The sequence below is a fragment of the Fringilla coelebs genome (assembly GCF_963513975.1).
Source record: "Fringilla coelebs genome assembly, chromosome: 2".
Classification (NCBI taxonomy): domain Eukaryota; kingdom Metazoa; phylum Chordata; class Aves; order Passeriformes; family Fringillidae; genus Fringilla; species Fringilla coelebs.
This window is the reverse complement of record NC_140029.1, coordinates 20,835,891-20,859,867: the sequence shown is the minus strand read 5'-3', so window position 1 is coordinate 20,859,867 and position 23,977 is coordinate 20,835,891. Positions and strand designations below refer to the sequence as shown.

The 23,977-nt window shown below is 41.5% G+C and overlaps 1 protein-coding gene across 1 annotated transcript; it reads right to left on the bottom strand.

Annotated features, from left to right (window-relative positions):
* Positions 1-10,288: 10,288 nt before the first annotated feature.
* Positions 10,289-22,815, bottom strand: GPR143 (G protein-coupled receptor 143; the record flags this gene model as incomplete). Its single annotated transcript, XM_084226651.1, has 8 exons — positions 10,289-10,588; positions 12,049-12,166; positions 14,411-14,519; positions 15,787-15,896; positions 16,367-16,459; positions 17,815-17,909; positions 20,738-20,847; positions 22,572-22,815. 8 exons carry the CDS (start codon positions 22,813-22,815, stop codon positions 10,289-10,291), a joined length of 1,179 nt encoding a protein of 392 aa, XP_084082777.1.
* Positions 22,816-23,977: the final 1,162 nt, after the last annotated feature.

Sequence of the window (23,977 nt, the reverse complement as noted above, 5' to 3'; positions counted from 1 at the left end):
CAGGCTGAATGTTGTGTAGATTTTGGTTGGGTTTATTCCACCAAATGGTTTCCATGGTACTTGGAGGGATTCAACATGAAATGGGGTTCTTGCTTTGTGACCATGTAAGAGGCTGAGCCGTTGACCTGAGCTAAGGCTGATTGTCCAAAGCCTTCAAAAGGATTAGTGCTCAAAACAAAAACAGTCCTGTGTGTCACATCATCTAGTTCTGAGGTGTTTAAGGATCCAGGGCATTGAGTTAGGATTAATATATCACATTTGGAAAGACAGAGGGGCAAGAAAAGATGGTGTGCTGATGATGAGCCCCTCAACACATCATATGTTCAAAAAAAGAGAATGCAATGCAGTTTCATGACACTTGTATCAGTTCATGTTCTGACATTTGCTCAGCACTTATATCTTCATAGCAGCTTCTCAAAATACAAAATATGGAGAGCCAAGGAGACAGCTACAGTGGTGCTGGAGCTTCAGAGGTACTGCTATATAAAGTTCTTTTTACCTGCTTCTTAAATAAATGCTATGTCATGGTCCTATTTTTAGTCATGTTATTTTTCAAGCATGTTTTCAGACAATGTATGACTGTCAAGCTAAAATTGTAGTTTAGTTTTCCTGCATTTATCCTCTCTCTCTCTATATATATATATATTTACTTAGCCCGAAAATTATGTGACAACTAACACTGGAAGCATTGAGCAGTCCTAAACACTTGCTTCCACTTCTGTCAGTGTGCAGTAAAATTAAGGGTACTTTTACAGCTATTCTGGGAAGATGTAATATTGCAGGATCTCACTCAAAACAACTCATTTCCCTGCCATCATTCTGTGTATCATTTCTGGCCAAGGGTGAGATCAGCGCTGACCATTAAGAGCACATGCAATTTCATATTGAAGCTTTGTAGCATAAAAAATAATTTTTGAAGCTTTGAAGTGTTTTAAGTGAAGAAATTACTCACTTGGCAAGGAATTTATCATCATTGCTGACTCCTTTCCCAACAGGAAGGAAGATCTTTTGTTTCCTTAGAGATAGGTTTTTTTCCACTTCCTTTTGAATATACTCAAAAAACCAAAAGAATACAAAACCTAATAGTTGCAGGAAAGCAGCTATATCCTCTTTCATGACTGCAAGGTCTAACATCTTTTACCTTCAAAGAAGATGCCTTGACTTCACCATGTGATTCATTAGTCATTATTTCAATACAAGAGATCAAAAAAAGATTCTGCTCATCACTTTGCAATCCTTCCCATTAAATACTGGGACAAAGTTGACATCCTTGTCCTTCACTAGAGTAATTCATCACAGTCAAAAGCACAACAGACAGAAATGGATTTGGCTGCAAAGCACTGCCATTTTGCAGTTCCAAAACTGAGAATTACCTCTCTAGGTTTGTGAGAATCCGTAGTGTCAAGTGAGCATCGCACCCCTACGTGTTGTGTTGCAGTTCCTGAAAAATTCCGAATATTTTCTTGAAGAGAAAGACAGAAATTCCAGACCCCTGGGAGGGCATTTGAGACGTCCTGCAATCCTTACAGTCGTGCTGTCCTGCCAGCTGGACTGAAAAAGTTGTGGAGTGCCTGCAGAGAGTACTGTCAGTGAGGGTACTGTGGGGAGATGACTGAGGGTAAAAAGAAAAGAGTGCAGAAATTACAGGGAAAATACAGCTGCTGCTCCCTGGGATGAGCATGGTGAGCATGTCTGACCTCCCACACACAGCACAGTCTAAGGGAGACTCAACAGAGGATGGAGCAGAGACCACAGCCAGGATTTGTCCAAACCTTTGCAGAGAAGGGAACTCAGTGGTACTTCCTAGCTGAAAAGCTGCTTGGCACCTGGAAAGCAAGGGAGATAAACCCTTGAATTAGCAACCATGACAAAATCCCTCTCCATGGACTGACACATCCCCATCCCAAGGCTATCTCAGGCACTCTGCTGACATACCCACCCCCAAGGTCCCACCGCCCCTCAGTGAGTGAGCTTTGTGGCTTAAGTCACTCCATCTCCACCTAAATATGAAGAAATACTATAAGTTAAGAATGGGAAGAAGTCAAGGAAGTCTCCAGAACGACTTCTGGGGTCAGTTGATGGGGTGAACCTTCTTCTCCCCCACAGGGGACACCTGTTGGGCAAGATCTGTATTCCATGTGCATGGAATGATTTTCTCGAGTTAAGTTTTGCTAGGATTGGAGCTTGTCACTGTTGCTTTGAATTATATGTTGCTTTAGATATATTTTTTCAGCAATCCTTGAACCCTGACCTGTCATAGCTTCATTAATAAAGGGTATTATTCTGTAAGCTGTTAATGTGAGTCCTTCAAGGGCATTGACAGAGTAATCAAACATTAAGGGCTTGAGGAAACCTCCCCTTTTCACGTGACAGGCAACCCAGACTGCCAAGAGAGACATCTGATGGGAAAAGCCCCCAGCCTGGTGTTTCCTTCCTTGAAGCCCTGGACAGTGGCTGCTTGTCAGCTTCTTTCCCAGAGGCTGGTCTGGGGAGGATCATGAGAAATTTGTGTGCAATGAAATGAGCGTGTCTAATCATTCACCACTCACCTTCCTCCACAGAGGATGACAAAGGCAGAGAGCCTGTGCTTCAGTCAGTTCACACAGACATCCTTTTTTTTTTAATATCCTCATTAAAGGTCCAGGTCTCATGACTTGATCAAAGAATACATATCAAAGCAATTTTTAAAAATTTAGCCTTTCTAATCCACCAACATTGAGAGTGGCTTCCTGACTTAGGTCAGCTTCAGTACAGAGACATTGATGGTCTGTAGTAAGAGCTATAAAAATCTATTCACATACAAGCAACTTGAGTTTTTAAGATAAAATCATAGATGTCCTACATAGAGTGGTAAAAAATGTGTTAGTACGAAATAAATTTTAAAAAATGCTTTGGACTCTGTACCAGAGTCTGCAAAAGATTAATAAATTGAGGTGTATTTCTCCAGATGCAAATTTGGAAACTGAAGGTGTTGATATGGGAAAAAACCAGCATTTCTCATCATCTCCAGCCCCCTGGACACGGGGGGAGCAATAGATAACTGCATCCATCACTGGAGACCCCTTATCAATAAAAAACTCAGCATTTCTGTCTCTACAAAATAGCACATTTCTGCCTGGGTTTTGGTTTCTGCAATGACAGAGAAGCAAGCAGGTGGGGAGAGAGAGAGACTGGTCTGTGCACAGTTCTAAGCTGAGAACTTGTCCCACAGCTTTTATCACCAAACCTTACAAAACTTTTACTTTAAAAACAACCACCAACAGCCTGATCTATTTCTTGAGCCAAATCTATTCCAGTAGGAACTGAACAGCAGTCCTTCTAGCAGAAAAGAAGAAATTTAATTTTTTTATGTACTGCCACTTGAACCACTCCTTCCCAGCATTGGTGCTCGTTCCTCCTTTGGTGGAATGATAAACTGATCAGCTGCCAAAACAATTTGAGAGGATGAATGCCATCTTGCTTTCTCCTGTACTATTTTGGCCTAATTCATTAATATGTTCTTTCTCCATGCTGTATGCCCTGCATGCTTTGGGCTGGGGAAGATACCATTACCCAGCAAGTGCTGTGGATCTGGATTTTTTTCTGCAATAGAAGGTCCATTTGGACTTGCCTGTCTCAAACAAATTCTATATAGTGCCCTCTTGGAGGCCCATGTAGTAAATCATTTCTTTAGTTGGTTGAAATAAAACAAAACCAACCAAACACCCCCCTGAAAAAAAATTAGAGAAGGCAAAGCACTGGCAATTTTATGAGAAAATGTTGCTGGAATTTTTGATGGCATGTTTGAGGGATATTTGCGAGCTGTGAACTGAATGTTAAAATTTTATTTTTATGAAAATTTAAGTTTTCTTAAACTGAATCTCTGTTCATCACTTCAGGTAGCATCTTCTGGGGGTGCTTGTTTTTTAAGAAAATGCAATAACATTTGAAGAAGAAAACCAAAAAAATTCTAAACCAAAACCAATTCAATTATTGTTTACCCATCAGCAGAAACTATGTTTCTATGAACTGAAAACCTAGGGAGTTTATATGTGTGTGTAGTGATGCAGGTGTGCTCTGACATCTGAGTTTTTGTGTAGTTGTACCTGAATATTTATCAGTTCCTTTCACAAGTGGCTGTGGAAGCAAGGCAAGAGGCCATCCCACAATTTCACAGGTATGATTTATCTGGAATAATGTGAATCCATTAAGTGACTATCTACAGTATGATATCTTCACAAAATAAATGAAGACAGTACATGCCAATTTTGTCTCCCAGTAATGTACCAATAAAGCTAATATTTGAGGATGTTGCCATAAACAAACAAACAAACAAACAAACACATTTTTTTGAGGTTTTACAGACCTAAAGCTAGCAGGCTGCTCTGCTGACAGGATGCCAGGGGCAGGCAGCACCCAGGCATCTTTCCCAGCCCCACTGGGAGCCTGAGCACGGGGCTGCAGCTCCCTGGGCTTCCCCTGTAAAAATACTGCCAAACTGGAGCAGGGCGTGTCCTAGCAGCAAGGCCAGTATTTCTTGCATTTTTCCTTTCTTTTGGCCCAGTGTGGAATTATTTCTGTGAGCACAGAGGAGGGGCAGCAGCTCAGGCAGGAGCAACAACTCCCGCTGCCCCATTCCCTGTGAGATGATAAAGACATCTGGAAGAGAAGAACAATTCTCCTGCTTTGTGGCTGCCTCTGTGTCTTCAGCTCACCCATTCAAGCCTTCCACAGGTTTCCAGTTACTCAACACTGGCCCCATTTCCAGTGAAGTGCTGGAGCTCACTAGTGACAGAGCCCAGCAAACGAGGGTGAAAGGCCTCTGTTACCCTTGAAGATGCTTATAAAAAGTGTCTTGTCTTTGGCAAAATGTATTTTGTTAAGGTAGACTTTTTTTTTTTTCATTTTAAATTCAGATATTAACTTGAAAGAATCTGGGTATATCAGCTTTCAACCTATAAAATACCCCCTGGGAGCTAAGGAAAAAGCTGCCTTATCTAGGCTCCCCTGGATTGTTCTGGGTGTAATTGCATTCCTAGGGAATGGCTGGCTGCCTGACACGGGCATTAGCAGAGCTGAGTTGTTACCCAGAGCACTTAGTGTGGCTGGGGGAATGCTTCTGATCCCTGGCAAGCCAAGTCTGGTGCCTCGAGGAAAGGGCTGGTGAGAAGAATGCTGTGCTCCCTGTCACATGCTGCCACATGACCCGAGGCAGGGTGGAAGGACTTTCATTGCCACATAAAATGTGGTGCTCACTTGAGTGCTTTTGCCTAAGGAGAGACTTGTGCTGCCTTTTTTTTTTCTTTTCCTCCAGGAAATTCACCGCGTTCTGCTGTAGCAGCAAACCAGGAGCAGATGCTGTCATGGGGCTGCAGCTGCCATGAATGGCTGCCAGTGTTTCCGTGCTGCCCTGAGTCCTGGTGCCCTCTGAGGGGGGAGGAGGCTGCAAGGACACCCCACCCAACACAGCTGGTTCCTCACCCTGCACAAAACCGACCCCACCACGTTGTTTTACACCCATGTCTTTAAAATGTGCCTTTTCCAGCTCAGCAACACCCGCAGTGTGATCGGTTCTCCCCACTCTCAGGACCTTCCAGGAGGTTCACAGATGCTCAGGTGGGTGGGCACCTCTGTGGGACCAGGGCAAGGATCCAAGGCCTCCATTTACCCTCTGAGTCCCTCTCAGCCATGGAAAAGCTGGTGGAAAACTAGGACAGGACAAGGCTTCATCAACAAAGGCTGTCTCTATTAACAGGCTTGTCAGTGTCCCACTCCCCAGAGGAAGGAGCACATCTCCATCCCTCACAGCTCTTCTCCACCCCTCAAGACCTAATTTCCTCCCCCCAGAACTGAGGGCAGAATCTGCCTGAATCTCATCCCAGTGTGACACCAGGGCCCAAAGAGACCCACGGTGCCCTTGGCACTGCCTCGTGCCACGGGACAGAGCCCAGGGCAGCAGTGGCCACCACCCTGCCAGGCTTCTCATCCCCAGGCACTGCCTTTGCAAGGACTCAAATGTCCCCTGTGGAGAAGCCTGGAAGCTTCTTGCTGCCCAAAAATGTGATGAAACCCAGCAACCAAGAGATGCTGGAGCAGCAAAAAGTCATCCCATCATTTTCATCACTGAATACCTTCCCTATAGCTGCATGCTCGAATTTTCTCAGCCTTTTGAAAGCTTTACCTACAAAACCCCATGTGACTTTAGTGCCCTGAATGATTAAGAGTTTGCCTAGAAAGGTGCAGTAAGAGAACCAACTTTCCATACAGCTCACAGCACATCCTAGGGAATATTAACCAGGAAAACAGATTCATGCCTGCATTCCTGGACTGGACTCTGTTCCCTACTTTCCTTTCAGTAGGATTGCATCTTCTTCAGCTGCCAGTTTCAATGTCCACACATGTGTATGTCTGTTCCTTAAAAAATTAATAACCAGACATCATCTGACCTGTCTTATGTCAACTACCATGTGGTTTAGAGATCTTCTTCTGGGATTACTGTAAACTTGAGATTCCATAAAAATTTAAAAAATTTTTGGAGATCAGATAACTTATTATCATGGAAACACAGAGGGAAACACTGAAGTATGGTAATCCAGGGGATGGGGGGATCACATTTAACATTTCACTTTCCAGCTCCATGTATTTGGTCCACAAGAAGGGCTTATTGAGAGATGTAGTTAGGATTTTTTTACTCAGACATGTGGTGCACCTCATAAATGCAGAACTGTGGTATGCAAGAAATCTGCCTATTCACATTGTTTATTATTTTTTAGTACTCATGTTTCAGCTTTGCAATTAGCCTGAACATCTGGCCAAATAAAATAGTAATTAAATGTATGAGGCTGGCAGGTCAAATACAGAGTGCTTAAAAAGAAGTGCTGGTGAATGCAGAGAGAACTTACTGTGTGGTTGGATTTGATAAGCTGACTGGGAGGCCAGGAAAGTGTTTAACGGAGGCAATACCACCCTGTATGTATAGATACCCTCTCTATGTGATCCCACTACATTAATTATGTTACAGTGCATGGATTTAACTATCTCTTTATTCTAATTAACATTTTTTCCCTTTGATAAATTCAGGAAGGCTTTAATTAGTATTTTATTAGTGCTCTAATACACCCAAAATATGAGAAGCTATAGTTGACAACTGCTATACTCATGAAACAACACTTTAACTACCTATATTTTATTAGACAGTATCTGATCCAGTTTTACCTCTGTTTACCTCTGCTCTGAGTCACACCTTGCTGTTCCAGAGGAGCAGCTGCCCTCCTGCTCAAGGAGGGAAGGGCTGGGTGGCTGGGAGTGAGTCCCTCCCACAGTGTGAGATGGAGACCAGAGGCTGCCGGCACCAATGGACTTCAGGAATGACAAGAGCTGTCCCTTGTTAGCCCAAGCCATGTTTGAAACTCTTCTTAGAAAACAAACACTCAGGTCAGAGACAAGCCCTCCTTGTGCTCACCAGGGCAGCGCTCATGACAACTGAGCAGGTAGAAAATGATTTCATTCATCAGGAGGAAAGCCAGGATGTGTTTCTGGGTGCTGGGAAGCACAAGGGTCTCTCAGCAGTGCGTGGCACGGCTGAGAAGGCAGTGGTGGTGTTGGTGTCAGAGCTGGGCTGGCCAGGATGGGGTGTCTCTAGTTTGCCCTTGCTGACCCTTGGAGGACACTTTCCCTCAACATGAAGCTGGCCTTGGCTGCTCCCTCACATGCAGGCAGCAAGCACATGGAGTGGGGACAGTCAGGAGATGGACCTCAAAAACACATTCCTGGTGGGAAGGGAGGGGCATCTGCTGCAGTCCTTGAAGAAAGCAATGCTTTGCTGATTTGTTGAATAGTGAAGCAAGAACAAGGTTTGTGTAAGGTGAAATCAAATGTGGTCATGGTTACACATGAGTAGAATCAATTTTCATCCAATTTTAAGTTGTGAAGGAATGCCTCCTGTACATCCACTGGAGGCTAGGAACAGCATGTAAGGAGACTCTCCTCACAAATACTTCTTTAATAAGTCAAAACCCACTGTCAGTGTGCTCTGCAATGCCCCATATCAATTTCTAGATACATCAAAATTAGGTCAGTTTTCTTTCTTAGGCTCTCAGACAAGTCCTAATTTTTCCTGATGACTTCCCATAGATAACTGATGCACAGACACACCACAATCACCCTACCACCAGCCTTGAAAGAACAAGAAAAGGAGAGGGGAAAGCCTGGCCCTTGCAGAACAGGAGTGCTCCAGTGCCAGCAGCCACCTGGCACGGCTCAGGGGCTGCTCACAGCTTTGGGGGACCAGGGCTGGGGCATCCCCTCTGTCCCTGTCCCACACAAATGCCCTGGAGCAGGGAAGGGAGGAAGGGATTAGTCATTCAGTCATCTCACAGGGCCTCTTGCTACAGCCTGTCACCTCCCTAGTGCTTTCATGCCACATAACTATTCCAGTGAAGGCAGAGACTGTTTATTTTGGTTTAAGGTTTTGCAGCTTGGTCCACACCACAGCATATGAAAAGGTTTACTAACAAATCCACCTCCACCTTTTTCCTGCTCTTTTGACCCCAGTTGTGATGAGTATTGCACTGAAAAATTGTCTCTGTTTCAAAAGGCTCAGTATAATCTGCTCATAAGTGTGCTGTCTCTTCATACTTTGGTAGGTAACAAATGACTGTGATTAAAAGAAAGGGTCTGGTGATCTGCCAGTGGTTCTGACAAGGAGAGCTGCAATAAAAAGCCATAAAGCCACAAAGGTTTCCAAAGGGCACAACGTTAAAGACTTGCTACAAACCAAGCACAGCTTTGTAACGATCTGCCCAAATAGCTGTCCAATCATTGTTTAACACCTTTGTATCAAACAATTAAACTTAAGAAGCGGATTTATTTTAATTAGCCAATCAATATTTTTCAGTATTGTTTCTGCTGATCCTGAATTTCTAACCTTCCCAAGACTCCCCTGAGAAACAGAAGTTAAGCTTCATGTTATTTTTGCATTAACCTTTTAGCTGCCTTTAATTTTTATTATTACTATTATAATGATTTAATTTATTTTTTTTTACAATAGCTGAAACTGAACTGTGTTGGAAATGAAAGGCAGAAACAGCCAAGAAAGTTCAGCCAAAGTGGATGTGAGCAGGATTTAAAGCCCAGGCCTGGTCACATGGTGAAGAAGAGGAGGGTGATTATTTGGGCTCGAGGGGCTTCCACCATGCCATCAGTAAACTGTGCTGTAAACTGCTTCCAGCACAACCAGGCAAATCAGATTACTTCTATTTTTGGTATGAAGTCAAAAGCTTAGGGCAGACATAGTCATCATTGTTCCTTAACTTTCAGCCAGTCTGGGAAATTGTTTGGATGTAGGTACCTAGGGCACTGCACAAAAAGAGGTGTATCTGAGAGGACAGGGAAAATGAATTTATTGTCTCTTCATTCAGCACATGAAGGTATAAACAGAGTACTCCTCAGAAAAGGGATTCTTGATTCTACTTGTTCTGTTTTAGATGAGCACTCCTCTAGAGCGTGGAAGTGTTTAATGCAAATCTTGTCTCTTAATGCACCTGCCCCAGCAGCCACTGTCCTGTTAGGTAAGTACACATAAAGATCAGACTGAATCCCTACTAAAAAATAGTTTGAGGGCTTATTTTTTCTTGAACCTGGCATGAACTGAATCTTTGTGCTGAAGTGTTTGTGGAGCCTGTGCTGGGCTCAATTTTTTTTAAACAAAGCCTTTCAGGTCCCTGGATAAAACCACACCAAAAATTCACATACAGAAGCTAAAAGAAGACTGTGTGAGTAAGAGTCAACACAAACAGGAAATATTTTTGCTGAAATCAGAGTCTGCTGTCACTAATGCTTTACCAGACTGTGAAGGCTGGAAATGATGGTGCCTCAGAAATCCTAGAGCTGTAATTCTGGGTGAGGAATTTTATGCTGAGCAAGACAAGCAAGGCAACACATTTAAAAACCCAACATATGAATAGTCCATTTATTAAAACAAAAGACTCTTCTACCATAAGGAGGTTACAAGAGAGACTAAATGAAAATGAATGAAAGTCAATCATAAGTAACAAATACCATTGCAGGGATATACTCCTGCTGAAAAAGGTTCAAGCCTTTATACATGTTTTAGAAGGCAGATGAAGACATTGACCATATCTCTCTGTCTCACACACAGTGTCACAAGTTACAGGAAATGACATCAAGCCATTGAGCACAAACCTAATTCCAGAGTACGCAATGATTCACCATTGACGTGGTTTTGTGAGTATTGACAATGTGAAGAGTTAGATCCAGGAAAAGTTAGATCCAGCCCTGCACACAGGAACTACCAGCCCTGGTAGATGGGAGAGCTCCTGGTTAATCTCTCGTCACTGCTGGTGTTACCTTCGGACAACATGCTGATGGCCTCGTCGGTCTGCTGGCTGTCAGTTGTCGAGATCTTCTTGGAATCATGGATGTTGCTTTGGTAGTTCACTGGGGAGGGATAGGCATTTTCCCCCACAGCTGATGAGGACATAGATTCCCAGGGTATTTCTCTCTTTCGCCATTTCAGGTCCACTCTCCATCCTGTCCAGCCGTAGAAAGCTAACGTGAAGAGAAAGCCCTGCATGGGATTAAGAACCCCCTAGGAAAGAGAAGGGCATCAGGAGTTACACCAGCAAGGAAGGCTTCATCCTCAACTCTAGCAAAATGATGTATTAAAAACTTCCCTTTCACTGAATGATTGCTGACTTTAAAATACACTATTTGCACTCAAATAAAAATTTAGCCATTGCAGGCACAAACAAATAAGAGAAAATACCATGACCTGTTTTCCAAAATGCTGAGGCCATTAACAGTAAGCAGTAAGCACAGAATGATTTTCTAGCATGAAGTTTAGCCAGTCAATCCCTTGGTGTGTTTTTAACTTTCCCCACAAGCTCTGGACATTTTTATTCACAAAAGCACGTGTATTTTTCATTACAAGCCAAGTCAAATATATGAGAGGAGACACTAGCATCGACAGTCAAGCTTTTAAAAATAGCAGGAATTGATCTGTCTGGAATTGCTTTAGATTCCTGAGCCAGTGAAAGTGTCCATCAAAGTGGGATGGAAAAATGGGGAGAGGCACTGAAAAAGAAAATCCCAAGTGATCTCCAAAAAATTTGTCTCTGTTCCCAGTGCCATGAGAGGTTTAACAAATTAATGGCTTTAGATGCTTCTATTTTTCTCATAGGAAAAGAAGGAAATTCTTTTAACAGCCATTTTAAAGCAGATGACAGTCCCCAGACTTGACCTCTTGCTCTCCACGTGAGCAAGAACAAGGTCCCTGTCACATGAATGTGTTCACTCCTTGTCAGAGGAGGAGGTTGTATCACATCAGTTGCATCACTTAATCCTTCAATACCAAACTGCTCAAATGCTCAATTACACAAATCATGCTCAGGCCTTACATCTGTTTAACAACTCCAGAATAAATTCTCCAGGAAAATGAACCTGCACTGTCACCACTGAAAAATCCCCTGTCAAATATTCTAGCAGGAGAAAGATGCTACAGTAAGAGACCAACATCTCACAGCTATTTTTGGTTCCTTGTGTGAAAGATTTTTCACCTATTTGTTCTCAAATAATGATTCAAGTTTCATTACATAAGATGCAATCATTCTTTATAATAACAAAAAAAAAAAAAAAAAAAAAACCCACCCTAGTTGCAAACAGAGAATTTCCATGAAATGCCTATTTAATTGGGAAACCTTCAGGAACTGTGAGCTAAAACTTTGCAGCTTGCATGATGGCAGAGTTTAGCAAGGTGAGGATAGAAATCTGTATAGTTATCTGTTGTGGATCTTAAAATGGGTAGTGATCTCTCACAGAGAGAATGCATACTCCAGTAAAAAGCTGGCCTCTAGGATATTTTTGACAAAATTTACATGTGAAAAGCTCTCCCATGGACTGTTCATTTCTTTCTCTTACTTTCTGCTTTTCCTCCTTGATTTTCAGAGTGTTTATATCCCTCAAAGTCATAAACCCCACACTATACAGGTGTTGTTCCACCAGTCTTACAACAGTGATTTCTAAGCCCAAGGAATGTCACAGCTGACCCACCATGATAATCCAGGTGATCAGTGCAGCACTTCTGATGTTTTTCAGGGGCATTTCATTGATATCTGGCTGCATTTCCAGATAGAACAGAAGGGTCTCATTGATGATGTTGGATGACCAGCTACGGCAGGAGCAAAGAAGAAAAGGACAGTTACATATGGATGTGCATGTAAATATGCTTTACCTTCAAATTATAGAAATTAAAATCCTCTAAGGACAGTAAGTCTTTTTTAATAATATAATCATTAAGGGTAGAAAAGACCTCCAGTAGGATCAAGTCCAAGATGGTTGGATTTCTTGTTAAATCTCAATCTGAAGGGACCCGTAGGTCTACGAGATCACAACCAAGGACCAGACAACTACCTACTGTCCCAGGCCTAGACAATATAAATCAATTAAAAAAAAAAATATATATAATTTAAGCTTGCTACAGAACTGTAAATTGCAGAATAAAATTGAGATGAGAAGGAAGTGTGATCCATAATGGGAATATCATGCATGCTGACTTCTTTTGCTTGTGCCTTAGAAGAGTTGTGCTCACAGACAAGAAACTCAAATATATGTACATGTTGCTGTAAAAGGCTGCAGGATTTCCAGCTGGAGTTAGAATTTCAGGGTTGGATTAAAGACTAACAGAATGTCCATTAAAAAACACCAAAAAGCAACACAAAAGTTGACTTTTAAATCCTTGAAAATGTTAACAATTATTTTTAATAAAGGTAATATCTGTTTCCAAATAAGGATGACATAATCAAGCCTCATTCATTGAAAGAAACTGAGAATGTTCTACACTAAATAGAGATTATAGCAAATGGCTGTAAGTTCCTATGACATCTAAACAGTGAGAGAAGCATTTCTTTGTAGTTGTACTGTGGCTTCAGAAAAGAAACCATCAGCATTCATGTCATACTTTCTAAGGGGTTTTATATTTGGCCTCTGCACAATTATATCTTTATCACAATGTAAAAGCTCCTGCTCTTCCCTCCTAATTTTGTAGGCGTCTCTACTATCCTATTTTGCCTCAACCTGCTGTCTTTGACTAAAGCATTCCATATTTGACTTCTGGGATAGAAGGAAATCTTCCCTATGCTTCTGAGATGAGACTGCCTCAGTCTTTCCCTCCAGTAACCTTTGAGAAAGTTTTTACACTCCAGAGCTTATGTTTTATGAGAGCAAAATCCTAAACCAGAGCTGTGATTTTATTTTTTTTATTAGGAAAGCCCAGAATGAGACAGAATGGAAATAAACAAATGTCCCCACAATGTCCATGGGAAATTGGCCTTTCTTTTCATGCTTTTTCCCAGATAATCAAGCTGGCCACCATCGCTTAAGTTGCAATGCACTTCTGTGGTGCCTCTGGGCTCTTTCTTTCCACAGCCCTGGGAGCTTGGCTGACTCTCTGCTCCTTATTATTTCAGCAATTTCCAGGAAGCCATGCTGCAGGATCCCTCGCTGCTGTCTCTCACTCCCTCCCCTGCTGGCTAACCCACCCTTCACATTGGAAACTTCACTTCCAAGCCAAGAGGGCTGTTATTCCCCCAAAAAAGACAACCATTTCTTTTCAGAGCACTGCAGTAGACAGCAGCCAAGAGAAGATAAAAGAGGCAGCCTTGCTCCCTGCTCAGCCTGTTAAAGCAATGTAACTTGCATTAATACACCTGTTTATAAAGAAGTTAAGTGGGATGTAGAGACGGCTAAGTTTGGCCTTCTCATTTCACTACTCCAAAACCATTTCTTGTTGTCCCATTCTTCTCCTCTCCATCTCTTTTCTGTCCTATGCCAAAGTACTATTTTCATGGGGAAAGAAGAAATATTAAATTTTAAAAAAAGAAGAAATAATAAGAAATTTTGCACACAATCGTATGGAGTTTTCTGGCATTTCCCTATTTTCCAGTCAATATCCATGTGTTTTGCAGACACTTGAAAACTGCAGAGCACCGAGGTGGCTGCATTGTATGATCATGGTCAGAGCCATGAAGCCAGACTTAGAAGCATTTTTATTGTGGGTCCTCAGTGATGTGCCAAGAGGCTCTGAGAAATGTTGATTACAGAAAGCCATCTACCAGCCCACAGAGCTGGGAGCCTGCTCTACCAGACAGCTTCAGTGCCCAACCTATTGGGAATTTTTTGCTATTGTTTCTTGTTGCTTTTGCTTTTCTGTCGGTTAAACATTTTATCATTTCCTCACAGCCTTGTGAGTGATTCAGCTCCTTTGTGAGCTGGTTTAGAACTGCTTCTTCCTTAGATACCTTCCCTTCCAAGCATAAAGACAAACAAATGAAGCAACCCATCAGTTTTCACTCCTGTCCCTGAGTCTCTCCCTCTGGGAAAAAGGCACTTTAAAACAAGATAATGCACCTCTTACCAAATAACAAATACCAGCATAATTTTGAAGAAGCGCATCTGGATCTCTGTCCCCAGACGTCTTTCATTCTCTGTGTAAATTCCTTGTCTCCCTTTCAGTAAGGAGGCAACTGAAAAGTATATATATATAATTATGTTCATTAATATATGTACACCTTGTTAGTTTAGGCCCAAAAATCCAGAAGATAGAGGCCTGAAAGAGGGAACAAAGGAAGAGATGGATTTGTCTCCAGCAGCTGTTCAGAAGCTGGAAGGACCTTTTTCAAGGAATCTCACATATAGCCTAATACTTAGGAAAATAATTACACACAGCTGGCTTCCTAAAATGAAAGATACTCCACTATTTTTTTCTTCTCAATCCCACTGAAAATATGAAATAGTATGATCAACATAATTCTATTTCATAACAAAAGGTAGCATGTACCTTCTATATAATGTGTGACATAATTATATGCTTATCATGTGATGTTTGAATAGAATCTTCTGTCCTATTATGCACATTGTTTTTCATTGTATCATTTATACAGCATTAGCTACACCTCTAAAATGTGAAGATGGATTGTCAGCCAAAAAAATTATGCCCCATGCTGTTCATATATCACAAGGAATCTAAAAATGCAAAAACAAATATACAAAAAACAACTTATGGGAACAACTTCTTAAAAGAACAACTGCTTCTTTGGAAATGAGTATGGCTGAGGGACAGAGAATGAATGGGATATTGAACTGAGAGCACTTGATTTTCTCCAGCTTTTTTATATAATTAATGTGTAGATGAAATCAGGTACAGCAAACATCCAGCAATGATCATATTGCATGCAAAGAATGCATTGAATCTGTGCCTTTTTTTCAGTCTCACTTCTTCCAAGCACTGGATAATAAATTGAACTGGAAGGTCAAGATCCCATCTGAATTGTGTACAATTCCCCTCTATTTCATAATCTCAGAAGTGACAAAATTCTGATCACATTTTATTACATTTTTTGCTCTAGAGCTGCCAAGAAGTTAAATCAACTCTCAGATCTCACCAACTAGAATAAATTACATTCCAAAGGTTGGTACCAAACTCCAGTAGAGTTAAGCATCCAGGGTACATTGCCTCAAAAGCTTTAAATCAAGTAACGTGGAAATGTTTGCCCACCTGCAGTTAGAAGTTAATAACAGAAGAGATTTTATGTCACCAGAATTTGTCTCTTGAGCAAATTCCCCATCAAAATGGTGTCTCCACTTCCACAGGCAACTGCTTCCCACCCTTTGCTGCATCTTTATGATTTAACAAGGAGCTGTCACACATCACTGAGCACAGAGCCATGACTTTCCACAGTAGTGTGTTGTTAAATAACACAGACTGATTGATGCTGGCCATTAGGAACATACCTGCTGATACTGTCCTCCTAAACAGGATTGGGTTGGCCACAAGCACTAGCAGGAGTGGGGCATAGGTTGTGATGTAATGTGGGATTGCATGTTCCAAGCCATTTTCACAGCTGAGAAGAAATCATTAAAAGATTATGCATTGTTTTTCCCCCACAGCTCACTTTTCTGGCTATTCTACCTATGTCACCTTTAACTTAAAAAAATAAAAAGGAATGAAGCAAACAGATGCAAATAATTTAATTTATGGACCTTTACCACCAGTTCACATGGGTCATAAAGTTGATTTTAAGCATGCATTGTCAGTGGATTTTTCTCAAATTGAAAGGAAAGCTAAAACCAGGAGTGGGAGAAGGGTGTCTCACAGAAGCTGTATCTCAGCATGCCCAAGTGCCTGGATTGCCTGGCATATTTCTTCAGGACCCCCTGAAGCCCAGGCAGGTAACTCGAGCATAATCACTGAAAATAATCAGTGGGACCAAAATGCTCAACTTTTGAATGTCTGTCTCTAGAGCTGACCAGAAGACATTCAAATGACCAGAGAGGGCCATCATTTCACAGTCTGTGTCCAGAGCCTGCTTACCTGGAGAGAGAGGGGTAGTAAAGCAGAGCGATCCCCTCCACGCAGAGCATCACTGCCAGCCCCCACGTCATCATGTGGTACAGCACAATCGTACTGCAAGCACCAAACATCACAATTAAAGAGATCAAACATCACACTTCCCACATTGCAAGGTAAAAATAGGACCCTCACTGAAAAAGAGTTTCACAGACAGGAAATTGTGCATAACAACACTGGCAATACATTAAACTAAGGCAAGCAGGTGGGTGGGGGGCAGTCCTTCAGAAAAAGAATGAGCCAAAGTAGTTATTTAGGATTGCACATGGAATCCCTGTAGGGTGGAGGGAACAAGATTTCTTCCCTGCCCTTATTGTTGAGAAGGAACCCCTGCATCTTTCTTTTCTCCTGCAGAGAGCAAAGTAGCTGATTAAAATTTAAGAATGGAGAATGAACAGTCAAATAAACCATCCTTTTGTGATTTGTAGAAAATGAAGTTTAACTTTCAGAGCTGGATATTGCTCTCATCTTAGGAGATTCAGATCTGTGTTTGTAGAAAGCTTTTGGTGTTTACTCTGATCTCAGAATCAAGCCCAAATACACATGACTTTTTTGGTTAACAGGGATGGGGGAAGGAGGCTGGTCCCAGCTGTCTGACTAGAACTATGGGACTTTAGACTGTTTAGGATAAACTTGATTTTGTAATGTTAGCTCAAAAAGCCTTTTTTTGGTTACACCTGAAGAAGAACCCTATCCTTAGCATGTGACTGCTCTGCATCATCTGGGAACAGAGTCACATAATTCCACTTTTATCAGCAGCAACTGAAGGTTATTTTGATCTTCTAACAACCAACTTAGAAACATTTTTTTTTTCCATCTGGCATTAAAGCATGGTACTTTCCAAAGGGTTTAACCTCTTCTGTCACAGGCATTGCATAAAAATATATGATAAATACATATTTTTCTTCTGAGGGATTTTAAAAATGTGATCAGAAGGGCAATAATGACCACACTCACTGAGAAAGGGATAACATAAAATATCAGACAAAAAGAAAAAAAAAAGGAATTAACTATATGAAATTAACTGCATGAAGTTCAGCACTTTCCCCCTCCAAATTTTCTTTTTCTGTATAACACTATTTTTTTTTGCTGCAAAAATCAGTTTCAGATGCAGGGTAAGGACAAAAATAGTCATCTCATTGCCACAAAGTTTATAGACTACAATTTGCTCCATATTTTTCCAAAGGTTAAATGAATTCAGTTACATTTAAATTGAAGCTGGACATAAATCAGTATCTGAGCATTGCCCTGGCAATGTAAGCACTTGGAACACCACACATCCCTATCATTACCTGGTAGCTATATGAGCATCAGATGGTTGTGCAAGACTCACTTATACTCTTAGGCAGCTGCAAACAGAGACATACAGTGTTGGAGGGAAAAAAACAAATTCAGAGCTTTAATTCTGGTACCTCAATCCAGCTGATCTTCTCACCACCAAGTAAGAATCAACAGCATAGCAAAACAACCACCAGAAGCCAGCACTATATAACAGCTGGATCCACATCTAGAGGGGAAAGAAGTGCCAAATGTCACAGCTGCTTCTCCAGTACCACTGGGGCAGGGAAGGGATTCAAACCTTTGGCCTGCTGATTTGTTCTTGAAATGTGTGTATTTTACAGATGAGATTATGAAGTATGAAATCTTACTCAAGGAACAGCATTGTTGTAGCTTATGGGTCAAGTTGTAGGTAAATTGAACAGCATTTGCTTTCACAGCTCATTTTCTGATTTAGAAAACCTGTCATTTACCTCTCTGTTCCTAACCTGAACGTGGTAAGTGAAGACCAGAGAAATTTATAGCAAGGATGCTTTAATTTTAGGTTAAAATTGCAGTTGTTTCTCAGTAGCTGAGACATAAAAATATCACTGAGGTCAGTCAAAACCACAGTGTGCCTATGCATTTGTGGGTTCTGCATGTGCTGGGTGTTTTCTCCATGTACAAGATGGTTATCAAGAAAAAATTCATTAATGAGAAAATCACTCACGCTCTGGAAGTATACACCTACTGAACTCCCTGAGTGATTTCTTCAATAAAAATCCAAAGCAAACAGGTCCAAGTCAAGCCAAATTCCGCAGCATTCTTGAGTTGACCCCATGCATTTTTCCCATGAGCTTATATAGGAAAAGTGACCTTTCTTTGCCATTGTATATAAATTCCACATTTCTTCCCCATAGGAGCTGGCTCTTTGTAATAGTCTGGGAGTGTTTTAATATTCATGCTATCTTTCCTCCAAGCTGTCTCTCAGTTCTTATCTGAATATCCTTTATCACAGCTCCATAGTAGCATCGTTTTACATCTGGAAATCAACATACTTGTTACTAAGCCAAACACTGATGAATTGAGATCTAGCATTCCTTCCTCCAAAAGGCAAATCAAGTTGGGAATTATTTCCTTTCACCATGGGTGTAGACCCTACCCCTAGTATTTTGTGGCATGAATTATTCAGTATTTAATTCAAACACCATGATATTTTCCTAGTGCACAGGAGGCAGAAAATAAAATCCCAGTCTTCCTTCTATTGCACTTTACCCATAGTACTCAGCATGTAACTTCATCATCACATGTACGTATTTGCTGCAGTTGGAAAATGCACAATTTACTACCCATAAACACACATATACAAAAATCAACTGCATTTTTCAGAAAACCCAACACACACAAAACTGTCTCCAAAAATAATATAAATCAGATGCACTTAAGCCCTAAATCTTCATATGATATCTTACTTTTTAGCTTGCTGAAAGGGTACCCCTCTGCAAACTATTCAAGGGAGATGTCTAAAAGTTTCACTGTTTGCAGTTTGTATAGGCTTGTGGTTAAGAGAAATAGAACAATAGTACTAAAAAAAAAAAAAAATAGAATCGGAAACATTTTATTAACTCACATGAGAATACGTTAGGGGAAATGAGAGGAAGAAGGGTTATTTTTCATTCAATATAGTTGAATCTAAATTTAAAATTACTCAAATTACAGAATTTTCCTGGAGCACAAGCAAGGGAAAATAAAAATTGTGGTAGACTGCTATGCTGCTCACCATCTAACCTGAAATTCAAATGAAAAACAAACAGTCTGCATACAGTACCCTGTCATGTTTAAAAATACACTTTTATGTGTTATGGGCCAGAAAGTGAAACATGAGAAGGAATGGGTTTTGAGCAAGACATTTTTGCTAGACGCTATAGAGATTGTTGGTTCTTTCTCAATGAAAAAACAGCATTTGCATCTAATAAGCAAAACTTAAAGATGTGTGATAGAACTGAGAATTGATAGATGTACCATCCTGTTTGAAGCTGCTTTTTCATAGGCATATAAAGCACAGTGAGTTCAATTTGGCACACATTGCTTTATTTTAAAACTACTGGAGCTGAAGAATTTTCTTTACATGCAACCTAGCCCCTTCTACATTGTAAACTTTGAATTGCAAAGCTAATACTGCTATTGCTCATGCATTAATTCCTTGGGGATCCCACATGCCTATTGCATCTGGGTAAAGTGATGATCTGTCTTACTTGTCATTGTCAATGTTTTGGTAAAAATTGTGACCTTTATTCTTGTACAGTAAGCTCAAATTCTGTTTCCCAGTGTTTTGATTATAAAATTTGGAACTGAGTTTCAATGTGTACTTTTGGAATGCATTTACATTTACTTATTCTTGCATTTTAATTCAGAAGGTACTTAATTAGACTTGGCCAGATGCAGTCATTGAGATGCAGCCCAGCAATCTGAGCTGAAATCCCACATGGCAGGGACAGACCTTCTGCCAGCAGATTTGTGGCTATGAGTATATTTCTCCTCCTGTCCCTCTGTGTCTAAAACACACACACTCATGCCACAAAAGCTAATTTGAGCTGGTTTCAGGAGGTCCTTGCTACACCACACAGGCTGCAGTTTCTGACAGAGAAGACAGACAGAAAACCTCATGCTGCCAGTGCAGCTGGGGCATTGGTGATGCTGTGCCAGCACAAACCCAAACAATGTTCACAGCCTTTTTGGGGGTTATATCCTTTTGGTTCCACACCCCTGACTTTGGCATACTCCACTCCCCTGGCACTCCTGTGAACACCACAGAACTCGGGGGATCAGTCTGACCCAGCTGCCCTACATCCCTGCCCACCTATAGCACCATCAGCACCCTGCCTGCCCCGACCCAGGCTCGCAGAGGGAGGCATGAATGCACTTGCAGGGGTGTGGCAGAGGCTGAAACCATCATATCCAGGCTCTGACTCACAGCCACATTTCCTTTTGGGCACAGCAGTTTTCCTTTCAGATTCCCCTTGTGGAGGGGACTCTTAACTGGGAGCAGAAGAAAGGGGGGATGATCTCGGTACCTACCGCGCTCCCCACACAGAAAGTGGAAGGCCACACGTCAGTCCCGTTCACCACAGAAATGTTAGCTATGAAGCCTGGGAAGCCCAGCCATACACTTGACCTGAAGATCATACCTAAAGAAAAAAAATGCATTAATGCTTTGAATCTGCTGGTGTGATTTGAGTCACATGCTTTTCCCTGGCCACATATTTCACATGGCAGCCCAGATTTTGTGCGTCTACAGGAAGGCGACGGCTGCAGAGGAGCACAGCAGGGACAACTGTGCTATTTAAATGTCAGTGTGATCATTCAGGGAAAGTAGCCCCAAGAGCTGGAAGCTGCTGGGACTTAAAAGCTGCATAGATTAGGATCTCACTTGGAGATGCTGTCACATGCTTCCCTAACATAAACTGGGTAGCATTTAAGAGATTGCCATGAAACACTAAATAACTTTCTACCAGCATATATTCATACACTGATATTCTCTTCTCTATAAAACCCTCCACTGCAGAAAAAGAGTTAGTTTTCATTTTTGTCTGCCTTCATTTTACAAGCAGCCCTTTTCCTCTGTCACAGGACTGAGAAAAAGCAGTCCCGTGAACTTCTGAATTAGGTAACAACAATGCTCTTTTAAAAAATGAACTTAGAGTTTGCTAGTGAGGTTTTCTAGGTTTGCTTGAAATAAAGCACCAACAGGAAGCAGAACAAAATGACCAGGTTTCCCACCAAGAATGAACTGTATTAGACTTACCCACTGAAGTGAGTCTAATACAAAAACAACAATGGATAACTGGTTTGAGTTTGCCAGTGAAAGAGGAAGAGAGAAAAATAACTTTGCCTATTGTTGGCTTCATCTGACTGAAAAGACCTTTTCCAGGTGCATGCACATATGTATTTTCCGTATCTCTTTCTTTACTTCCTCAATAATCTTTGGTTTAGTATTGGTTCTTATTAGGTACTGTGAGATAACCTGGCTGGGTGTGAAAGGGGAGGAGAAATGAAACACAAGGACACACAGACACACAGACTCACACACAGCCCCCAGCAGCAAGACAAAACACCACTACTTCTCTTACCTAATGTGAGGGGGGAAAATGCTACTGTAGAAACAAACTTGTCCTGTATTTTCATAACACATGTCATGACAATTTATACCCAATTTGACAGTAAATGACTGATGGGAAAAATTACCAAATAACTGATGGGACAGCTCAACACATCATACTAGTTTTATTTTGACTCATGTATTCTGTTTTAGCCTCCACTGGTTTATTCCTCCAGACTATCCACCAGGGTCTGAGCAGCAGGTTGCCCTTGATAAGGTAGCTTTACTCACATTTCAAAAGCCTGTGTCCAGCATGATCTGTGTGCAGCTGCAAGTCAAACTCATTTTATGTCAATGTGATATGCCCAGAGAAGCAGCTGGCACATGAGCAAGAGGCATACTTGTTCCAGAAGGATTTGAGGGCATAGACAACAGTGGTTTTCAAATGCAGTCCTATAGATTGGCTAAATGTTTGATGTCAGATTTATTTTCCAATGTGCAGCCTCACCTCACCTTTTATGCCTTACCCTGAGAAGCAGTTGCCATTCTAGATTTTAATTTGTTTTAAAGCAAAGATTTTGGTGTAGATTTGCCAGGAGCTTTCACTTCCACAGTATAACTATTAAACAAGAGCCTTCTCCCCAAGGACCCATAATTTCCTGATCTCACTTAGTGCAAATCTTCCTGTGAACACAAACAGCATGCTTCCCTCAGAAATCTCTGCTGTCCACTCACCAGCTTCTGAGGTCTGGGGTACCTCAGAGCAGAAAGAACCTGTTACAGCAATGGCAAGGACATCAAGCTGGCACATACCTAAGCCTCCGAGGATGTCACAAATGGAGATAAGGAGAAGGATGGTGGAGGAGGAAGAGGCTTTGGGCATCTTCCGTGGGCTCTGTCCCTTCTTGGGCAGGAGCTGCAGGATGGTCAATAGCAAGCTGATGGAGGCGCTGCCAATGCAGACTCCACAGAAGACTTCAGGCTGGAAGTTCATCACCAGCTGTGTAGCGGCATCCCGGTTTGGGCAGCAGTAGGTTTCTAACCTTGGAGAAGCCATGAAACGTCCGACTGGTGGAAGAGCCCCACGAGCAGAAGAAAATGCTGCTGCTTCCCCAAGGCAGCATTCACTTTTTCTTCACCCTCCCCATTAGTGCTCGGTGGTGAGAATCACGCGATTGATGGATCATGTGCTGCTGCTGCTGCTGCTGCTGGAAGTAAATCCCCTAGAGCTGCCTTTCTCAGCCTCTCCCAGCAAGGAGATCAGATCCGAACAAGAAACCACAGTGTAATCTGAAACATGCCCCATGCTCGCTCAGAGCCATTGGCAGCAGTTCACTCACATATTTCTGCTTGCACAGTATGTGATACAGGAAGATTTAAACTCGTCAGAGCATTGAAGATGGTTTAAAATAAATAAGGATGCAGATACCAAAGTGGAAGCATTACATTTTAATTGTGTTTCTCTTTAGCCCCATCCCACACAGCACCCTTTAATTACCTCAAATTAATTGAAAAGATGAGTCCAGACACAAGCAGTCCCAGTCTTTACAGGGAAGAGCAGGGATATAAACCCACACCCTAACCCAAATCTCAGTTTTAGTGATCCAACCCACCCATCTATGTAAATAAAATCAGAAACATGATACCCTATCACTGTAGAAAGAGATTACACTCAGAAGAAGAAAATATTAACCTCATCCTATTTAAATTGCAAGCACAAAAAATCCTCTCTTTCTTTAGTCAGTACTGCCTGCATTAGATCAGCTTGACAGGGAAAATTCCAGGACTTAGGATTTCTCAATAACATATTTCTCTGTCTCTCTCTCTCTCTTTTTTTTAATTTGGTAAGGATTTAATATGAAAACTGGAACTTGACCTGCAATATTTGTTTTTCCTTTTAAGCTTGACAATATCTTTTGTAACAGGGGTCCTGCTAGATACAGCAGCAAATAAATGCAATCATAAACACAAAAAAGTAATTCTTCCCTTTAAGTCTCAAACTCTCTGTATCAGCCCTCACCCTTCCAGAAAATTTGTTTATAGGGACACATTCAGGAAATACAGGAGGGAACATTGCCAAAAGACTCAAAGTCATCAGCATGTTAAACAACAGTCATGGATTTCATAATTAGTCCCTATAAGAACAAATGACCTAACCATTTTTTTTTTCCCCAATGGTCTGGCTTATTTTTTGGCAGAAAAATGAGGGGCTAGTGAAT